General features: G+C 39.4%; 1 protein-coding gene across 1 annotated transcript; it reads left to right on the forward strand.

Annotated features, from left to right (window-relative positions):
- Positions 1–1703: 1703 nt before the first annotated feature.
- Positions 1704–4277, forward strand: LOC137734948 (uncharacterized). Its single transcript, XM_068474288.2, has 5 exons — positions 1704–2519; positions 2630–2941; positions 3036–3420; positions 3527–3640; positions 3750–4277. Exons 1-5 carry the CDS (start codon positions 2151–2153, stop codon positions 3863–3865), a joined length of 1296 nt encoding a protein of 431 aa, XP_068330389.2. The 5' UTR covers positions 1704–2150; the 3' UTR covers positions 3866–4277.
- Positions 4278–9936: the final 5659 nt, after the last annotated feature.

Raw genomic sequence — 9936 nt, forward strand, 5'->3', positions numbered from 1 at the left:
CAAACCCCATCATTTACACTGTCCTATAAACACAATTTCTAGTGTTAGATACATGATATCATATTAAATATACTAGGGAACAAGTAAACCCTTGAAGATAAAAAGCTTTGTTAACCTACGCAATGAAGCTAATTTTAACTTATCCAATTGTAGAAAGGTCACATTCATAATGGCTATAGCTAATGGCAATCATCACAAAAATAGTAAAAAAATAATGTGCAATAATTAGTACTAATTGAATCAATAGAATTACGTAGAAAGATGATCCAATTAAATGTTGCATATGCACTCTTGCCACCTTTGTTGTTCCATTTTGTTTTTCTTTCCGTCATTCGCATGTCTTGATTTGACCTTAAAACAAAGTGTAAATCCAAAGCTAAGTTCGACCCAATTAATTAAAAAACCAATAATATACTTGAGTCAAGTGGGCAAACAACTTAACAATCAAAAGAATGGTGGCGACTGGAAGTCGGCAGAGTGACAAAAAGCGACGGGAAGGAACAAGACAATTGCCAATTGTGCCCAGTTTTGAAAACCCATCCGCTTACTTGCAAAGAATAAGAATCTAGAGACGGTGGGAATCCATGGAAACATAAGTAGGTAAAGGACACCCACAAAACTCTGCAGACTCTCCTTCATTCCAACCGTTATATAAGTTTGTGATTTCTCACAGAGAAAATCATACCGAGACGGTCATGTGAATCAAGTCACAAGGAAAGCTAATGCCAAATTTTAGCATGCTGCTGAAAACAAGATCATCGAGAAAATTCATAGTCGTCCATGTTAGAAGTAACATTCAAACAAAATGTACGGAGTGAACTAGAGGAAGAAAAGAAGAAAAAAAAAATGTACATCATATTACAGATAAAATAATCTTTTTGACCTCAAACAATTATCATGTGATGTGCACATGACCAAGATAGTACTTTAGAGAAAAATTGACCAATTATAAAGGTACATGAGAGTAATTAGCTAAAATTCAAGTTCATGAATAAAATGGGCAGCTCCTTATAAGTTTAGAGAGAAAATCAACAATCACCTCTTAGTAAATATGACGTAAATAACATCACTCTAAGGAAAAATAATCCTTTTTTCTTTTTGTTGTTTCTCTAGTAACTAGATCAATTAAATTACGAAAAAGTAACGAATTTAAACAAAAAACAATGGTGAAAAAAAAAAAAAAGAAAAAAGAAAAAAGGAAAACGTGAAGATCACCATCTACATGCGGATGAGTTTGAATCAAGGTTCTAAAAGACGCTAAGCGCTAGTCGGACGGTAAACTAGAGCTTAGCGCCTAGGCGGCTTCGTGTAAATAAATGTCTGTTTATACTTAAAATATATATAATTTCATCATAAACTACAAAATAGAATAACATATATGTTATGAAGTATTGGAATATAATGAAACTATAGGGAACAAACATTTAAGGTATATTCATTTAAGTATTCAACAAGTCTCTTACAATTTATTGAAAAAAATCAAATGCAAAATGAAAGTTATCTATTTTTTGTCTAAGTGAGTTGCAACCTAGGTTGTTGCTTAGACATGTCCGGGTAGGCCTGACGGGTGCCTTAGCAGGTCTAGATGTCATTTCTTAATTTTTAAATATCTAGATATTAATCGGGACGATAATCAACCGTCTAGGGCTGCACGGGGATCTAGGCAGGTATTTTAGAACAAAGGTTTGAATAGAAGGAAAAATGTCTCCAGGCCAGTTCACAAGTTGTTTTGCACAGTCCCAGCCTGCTCCACTCTCCTCCCTCTCTCAACGTTCATAGTTTCAAATTATATTCTTTTTTTATATTTTGAATTTTTATTTTTTAGTAAGTAATTTTTTGAATTGTCTCAAATAGACCCTGAAACCTTAATAAAAGGCAGCTTGTCATCCACATCGTCCTAAAGTGCCAATCCCGTTCCCTTTACTATCTCTCTCTAGTTTCTCTCTCTACCCCTTTGTGTTTCTGGTGGGTCCCGGTCCCTTCCAGCCTGCAAAGCAAACCCAGCGAACCCCAAAAAACTTGCCCTCATTATTAAATCTTCCCCAACCAGCAACACTCCCTCACTCTCATCTCAACGCATCCTCTCTTTCTGCCTCTTTCTCTCTCTACCCTCATCCATTTATACGCACCGTTTTGGCTCTCCAGTCCCTATGACTCACTCCCAGGACGATCCCGAGTTCCATCTCCCCTCCCACTTCCTCACGGACGACCTCGTGCTCGAGAACAATATGGACGACAGCAACAAAGACCACAGCTTCCGCCGAAACTGCGTCGAATCCCGCGTCAGCTTCCCCACCGAGTTCCCCTACGAGTTCGACTCGTCCGACTCCAACTCTGCCCTGAACTCCCCTGTCGAGTCCGTGGTGAGCTCCACCGAGACCGAGGGAGGCAGCTGCAGCAGCGACGAGGAGGACTTCCTTGCCGGGCTTACCCGCCGCCTCGCACAGTCCTCGCTGCAGCCTGCTCACCAGACCCAGAAGCTATCCGTCCCCGCCGCCTTTCCCAAAGAGAAGTCCGAGGTAAAGATTTCAGATTCACATAATCAGATTTTTACAGTTTAACTGTTCCTCTTCCTGTTTAAAATTTTGGGTTTCTGAAATACTGACCGAGTTTTACTGTGTTGACTCAGTGGGTCATGTCCGGGTCTCCCCAGTCGACTCTGAGCGGAATCGGGAGCTGGTCCAGCAACGGAAGCCCGACGGGCCCGTCTTCCCAGGTGCCTTCACCACCGACGACGCCGTTTGGAGCTCAGAACGACATCTGGGAGCTGATATACGCGGCAGCCGGGCAGGTTGCGCGGTTAAAAATGACCAACAGCCTCGGCGGAGCAACCGAGTTCGGCGGCAACCACGGCCGCGGTGGACTTCTGGGCCCACCTCGGATCCCCAGTCCTCCCCGACACTCAGGCCCCGGGCTCTGCTCGAACCATAGCTTCACTCAGGTAAAAGTCCTAAAACCCATTTCATTTCGAGCAAACCTGCTTTTTGATGTGCTAGTGTTGTGACCTGACAAGGGGTGTTTTCGGTGTTTTGCAGTTTCACCATGTGAGGCAGGACAAGCAAGTAAATCATCTTCCATGGTCAGCTCAAACACATCAACCAGCTCAGCACCACCCCCACCACAACCACCAGCAGCAGATCCAAAACAGAGGAAGAAACATTGTTGGGTACGAGAGATGCGAGCATGGTGTTAATTTTTCCCAGTCGACATGGCCGCCGCTTCAAGTCCAACACAACAACCACCACCATCACCAACACCCCCACCAACAACAAAGTCGGCAACCACAGCGCCACAATAACGCCGCCGTGCGTCCCGTTTTGCCCAACGGTTCTAATATCAAGAGGGAATGTGCTGGCACCGGCGTTTTCTTGCCTCGCAGATACACCAACCCTTCCCTTCCTGAACCTCGCAAGAAAGCAGGTACATTTGTGTTTTCGAATTTCGACCACTTGGGCCCGTTTTCTGAATATTAACACTTTGGGTCATTTTTATTTAACATGTTCTGTTTGATTTTGTTACCATTTAGGTTGTCCAACTGTTCTAATGCCGGCCAAGGTTGTTCAGGCTCTGAACCTGAGCTTCGAAGACATGAACCGCCACGCTCTGCCGCGTTTCACCACCGGTTTGGCTCCAGACCATGGTAATTAAAGTTCATAGTTCAAACTTTCTACTTCTGGAAACCCTTGTGTTTCAGATCTGTTACTCTGTTTATGTTGGTTCCTAATAATCTCTGCAATTGGATTCTGCAGAGGCACTGGCGGCAAGAAGAAACGCGCTGTTGACTCAGCAAAGGCTTGGACTAGGGACAGCGGCGGAGGGGCCAGTAAATCACGAAGTGCGCCTCCCTCAGGAGTGGACCTACTGATTTAGTTTCACATCCAAAGGGCAAAGAAGGCAAAAAGCAAGAAGATTATATAGAAATTAGGGTTTCATGCAGAAGAAGATATTATGTGTTTTTTTTTATTTAATTAAGGAGATTCAAGAATGTGAGATTAGATTTTGGAGCAATAAGAAAGATATCCAGGGTTTTTTTTGGGAAGGCAGCTGCTGCTGCCGCTGCTTCTGTGGGGAGTTAGCTTTTAGGTCAAGGAAGAAGATAAATTACTAGGAAGAATGTCTTCTCTTTGTGTTGTAATAATTTTGGGTTAATTAATTTGTTCCAAATCCAAAGTTTAAATCTGGATTGGGGTAATTTAATCTCTGGTTTGTAATATCATCTCTCCTCTTGGGATGTAAGATTCTAAGAAGTAATAAGAAAGCTTTTAGTTTGCTGTCGACTTCTGTTTATTCTTCTGGATTCTGTGGTGGTTTGTTTACTTGTGATAAAGGGATTTGTTTAGTGGCTGTATTAGGTTAAGTCAGTCAAAGCTAAAAGACTTGGTTCCTAACCACTTGACAAATTACGGGATTTACAGTTGTTTTTTCAAAAGCAACACTAAGCAGAACATGATTGGGCCCCGCGTAAAGCTGTACTGTGGTTGGGTACAGTTGTAGCAAATTAAATTAATATTTCTTTTCAACTCTAGTTCAGTAAATGTACTGTTTGACAGGAAGAAAATTTTCATCCTATTGTTTAGACCTCACAGACACGATTAGTTAATTCAACACGAAATAATTATGACAATAACAAGTTTCAACTTAATTCTTAACAATTCATGTCGTTGTTGGGTCTTTTGTTATTGATTTCGTTAACGAGTTGGGTGGGTCACTCGTAACGAACCTTATAAGGTATCTTTTTCAAATCATTATGCATGATAATGTCTTACATAACCTGTTAATCAAACAGGATAACACGACTTATTAACAAATCAGGTTGCTATTGGATCAACTAATAAAAACCTATTAAGATAACGAATTTGATGTGATACGACTCATTAAGATAATGAGTATGATACAAAAACAACATGAATTCGACAAACGCAACCCATTTACCAGCTTACTTTTATCGTACAAAGCTTTATTTATAATTTTAGATTCAAACCATTTTTAAATGATGGTGATGTTCACCGTTTTATATCAAAGTAAATTTAATTTTCGAAATCTGATTAGTTAAAGACATGATATGTGCCTACCATTTTGCCATAAATATTCCTAGTCAAATATCCACGGAGTTGTGTTTTTTGCTTCATCGTGAAGGTTTGAATTTTTTGCGTACCTTCCTATCCTCAGTTTTGATTTTCTTGGACCCACACGATTTCTCTGCGTCTCTCTCACTCTCCTCCTCCTTCCTCTTTAACATTTTCCACTACATGTTTGTTGGTAAATGAACACAAAACTTACATGTAGTTGGAAAGTTAAACAATATTTCAAGTCGATAATGTATTATTTTGTGCTTTAATTAGTTTACATATTATTATACGATTTATTTAGAAATTATTTTGGTGTTCGGGTTGCATGCATATTCTTCTGTTATGACGATTTAAATAGAGTAGATATTATTTTTTTTGTCATATTTATGTCGTCAGACTGTAAATTAGTGTCATACTAGGGGTGGGCGCGGGCCGAGTCCAAATTTACAGGAACCGGACCATACCTGTTTAAATAGTAACGGGACGGGTCGAGCAGGTAATAGAATTTCTAAGTTAGGAATTGGACGGTACCTGGCTCATTTGAAACTGGCTGTTACGGGTGGGGTCCGCAGGTCCTTGTCTCTCTTGCCCATCTTTCCCAATCCCAAATCAAGGTCTCTGTCTCTCGACTCCGATCGATGATGGCACAAGATTGTCAAACACCACCAGATGCTCTAAAGTATAAACTCCACAACAAATTCATAAAAAAAGAAAAAAAAAAACCCCATCTCAGGTTTCCTACCATACCTGCAGATTAATGAAAACCCAAATGGTGGAAGATTAAGAATAGAAGGCATGGTGGTCGATTTCGATTCGCATGGTGCTAGCGATTGTGGTGTTTGACAATCTCGAGGGCATGGTCTCCGTCCTCTTTACTTGGGACTGTAGAGTTCGACAATCTCGATTTCAATTTGGAAGAAGATAAGATGGTGATGAATTTCGATTTTGATTGAAGAGTTGGAGGGAGACGAGAACGAGTTCTAGATAGTGCTGTCGAGGAGGAGATAACGCCTGAACCAGAGATCTCGATGTCAGTGATAGGGTGGTGGTCGTCGTTGCGGCGATGATGGGATGACGATGGATCAATGGTCTGGGACCTTGGGTTTTCAATGATATCGTTGAGGGAGATAGAGATAAGTAGGAAATATGAGATGAGTGTCGGTACTGTGGGACTCGGGTAGGAGGGAGACTGGGAGGAGGACAAACAAGAAGATAGGTCGTCGTCGTGGTCGCCAGATTCACGACGGCGGTGATGTTCTGTGTGGTGGAGAAGATGATTGTCAAAGACGGAGAGTGTGGATGGAAGGGAGGAGATGCAAGAGAGAGTTGGGTTTGATTGAGACCTTGGGTAAAAACCGACGGTTAAGATTGGATGATATTGTACTCATCAATCTCGTCCGTCCATTACAAATTTACAATTACAAATAAGCCGGTCCGGGTACCCGTTTTTCTATACATCTGGAACCGGCCCGCCCCGTCCTGTTTCTCTTAATAAAAAATTGGAACCAGCCCGTACCTTGATTACTCGCCCCGACTTGCAGTTTCTATACCCGTTTGCCCACCCCGATATCATACACTGTCATATTCAACAAACAATAAAACCTGATTAATGATTAAAATTCTTAAACAAGCAGCATAAATATCTTATACTGCTACAGAGGAGAAGAATTGTCTAGTCGGAAGGAATGAGGATTTGTCAATGGTCGTATGACGATACATAGATCACGGTAAAACCAAACATAATGGGTTGTACGACAAGATAATATTTTGCACTAGTATATATTAATAGACATTATGGTTATATTTTCACTTGTTCAGAATAATCACCCTCGTGTTTGCACAGTTTGAGTTAGACAAAGCCTGCCCCTCAAATTATAAACAAACTATTGTCATGCCCATACCTTGTTTTACAAGATCCAATGCACCCCCTTTTCGTTTTTAGCCTAATATTTTGTTGATTAAAACAGTGAAAGGATTACTTGTTCTTACTTTAGCTTTGACCTAACCTATCATTAAACGAAAACAAAAGGCTATAATTCAGGTAACCAACTCTTTTACATGTCCCCGGCAGACAAAAGCACGGTCTTTATTTCACATCAGATTGCTTTGTATTACGGTCTCATCCGATTTTATGAGTATCTCACTGAGTGTTAAAATTTTTCTAATCAAATAGTTCTGTGGACTATCTTATCAAGAGTGAGACGTTATGTATTTGCATAATTGACCTTGATGTTCATACACAATCGAAAGAGATTGTGAAACTTGCAAAACTTTCAGAATGTAACTGAAATACCGACACATATTTACCCTATTGACAAATTATTCGTACATAAATCAAGCTAAACAGAAGTAGTGGGAGGTCATAAATCAGAGAGTACTTCTTAGAAGGTCATAAATCAGAGGGTACTTCGTAGAGAGAAGACCTTGGTGTGCTTTAATTTAGTAGATTCTTATGATGAGAAAGCCTTGATTTGCTCTCAAAGAAAAAAAGAAAAGAAATTAATTTCCTGTTTTTGTCCAGCAGCCAACCAAGCCGATCGGGCAATATGTGAACTGGGCCATATCCAGCCGTCAATCACGATGTGATGGGTCCAACTTTGGGCTTGATCGGCGCCTTCATTTGCTTATACTTTAATATCCGATGATGACAATTTTGATTAACGACATCTATTGACATTCATTCGGTTGCTTCAAACACAAACATCCCTTTGCTTTATGACAATCTTTAGAATTTTATAATACATACGCTTCTCTAATTTAACGATCTTTAGTTCAGAAACAATCTCACTGTCACGTAATATTAATCAGACTAAAAAGGGATGTGATATCCACACATCTCTTTTTACTTCTTACACACCCTTCTAATTTTCGACTGTCGGATCGGATGAATTAAAGAAGATTAATAGATAGAAATTAACAAAAGGTGTGTGAGAAGTAAAAAGAGATGTGGATAACACACCCCTTCAGTCATGAAACAATGTTTATATTGATATTGATTAATGATTCTAGTGATGAGCAACTGATAAGGATGGCAGTTGTGAGAGGTAGATGCACACTGGGACTTAGGTGATCCTTGAATCACCGGAGTTCAGAAAATATATATGTGGGTATTTTGAGGACACTCCGAACATTTTGTGCGGGTTCTTTTGTACCTATCAAGTGTTTGATGTAATACCTGCTAAGTCTATCTCAACATGTTGCATGGATAACACTTGACAAATTCTCTCAATGTCACTTATCAGGTGTTCAACAAAATGCCTCAGTGAATAAACTTTTATTTTTATTTTTATTTTTTTATTTTTGCGTGCTTCGCTTTCTATTTCTATTTAAAAACTTGAATCTTTAACACTAGGACCACTCAAGATTCAAATCCTGGATTCATCACTAGCAGTTGCTTTGATTTGCAATAATATATGGACATAGGGATGGAGATAATGGAAGGAAATTGATGTTGATACTTGATATTCATTCACGTTGAGGCCGTCTTATTATGTTCTTCACCATTATAAGTGGCGTGCTACTTGCTAATCATGTTTCTGGTTATTTGCTTTATATTTAATTATGCAAAGTTATGCAAAGGAAAAGGGGAAAATTTGGCTTCAAATAAAATTTTCAAATTCAAGCTAAAATGCTAAGGGGTGCCTTAATAATCATTTTAGTTTTTATTTTATATTTAAATAAATTATATTTACCACCTTAACTTTGGGTCACATAATAAAGTCTCTTTTGAGCATTGCAATATCGTACGTCAACTTACGAATTCGTTTTAATGTTAAATCTCCATTAGTCAATCCTTCAAGTTTAACCTAGTACGCCTCCTTTGCATGTTTGTTCAGGTGAGGAGAGAGGTCAACGTGCAAACACTATGCTTCCCCTCGCCAAAAATCAAGCATCCACCCGCAATCCCACACCCCGAAATCAAGATAAAATCAAATCCAAATTCACCGGACACAAAGAGCCGCCACGAAACCACTTCAAATTGTTGAAATTAAATAGAATCATATCTTGTTCATCAAATTAGAGGAGTAAGAGTAATAATAGACTCAATTTTTAACCAAATTTGTAAATAATATGATGTATCACTAATAAGAAATAAGCACGTTAATTAATACTTAAATAATAATCTAATCATCAATAATCATGTTATATGGTTTACAAAATTTAATCTCTCTAGCATTGTACGATGAGTAAATGTCTAGTTGATAGTAGGAATCCGGATCGAACCGACATTCAAATTTTTATATAAAAAAAAAAAAAAAAATTAGAGGTAGGATTTTTTTTCTTCTACAAATTGGGGATTAGGGTTGTTCGAGAGGGTGGTGGCGACCAGCTCGTGGCCATAAAGCGTCTAGGAGACGTTGACTAGCTCAAGGATTTTGAGGACGGAAAGGGTCTAGGGGACGTTGGAGACGACGCGTTGCATGGCATCGAGGACTTTGAGGTCGGAGAAGTGGGGCATCTGGTTAAGGATGGGGCTTTGGTAGGATGCATGGGCGTCAATGCAGACATTGCAGAGGTCGGGACAAGTGCTTTTTAAACTAGCTTGTAACCTAGTAGCACCAAAGCAGGTCGGTTTTTATTTTCCTGGGATGCTTTTGGGTGTGTATAGGCCCAGTGGTCCAGGATTTTTGGGTTCGTTATGTTGATTGTACGGCCTCCCAAGGGAATAGCAATGTCGACATAAAAAGAAAAGAAATAGCAATGGTTTGTTGGACCCGGTACGTTCAATTCATAAGCGTGCATAACCATTAGATGATAAAACATTTTAGAATTTTGGATAATTATTTTTACAACGATGATTCTTTGAATGAGGACCTAAAATATATAAATGCTTCTGTAGAAAGCACCAAAAACTGCTTTTGGTTAT

The sequence above is a fragment of the Pyrus communis genome, chromosome 7 (assembly GCF_041283825.1).
Source record: "Pyrus communis isolate YQ-2024b chromosome 7, ASM4128382v1, whole genome shotgun sequence".
Taxonomy (NCBI): Eukaryota; Viridiplantae; Streptophyta; class Magnoliopsida; order Rosales; family Rosaceae; genus Pyrus; species Pyrus communis.

Excerpts from the sequence above, each read along its gene's own strand:
- LOC137734948 (XM_068474288.2), top strand. The coding sequence starts at position 2,151 with ATGACTCACTCCCAGGACGATCCCGAGTTCCATCTCCCCTCCCACTTC. Across the intron at positions 3,421-3,526 it reads TGAACCTCGCAAGAAAGCAG|GTTGTCCAACTGTTCTAATG; the intron begins GTACATTTGTGT and ends GTTACCATTTAG. Across the intron at positions 3,641-3,749 it reads CGGTTTGGCTCCAGACCATG|AGGCACTGGCGGCAAGAAGA; the intron begins GTAATTAAAGTT and ends TGGATTCTGCAG.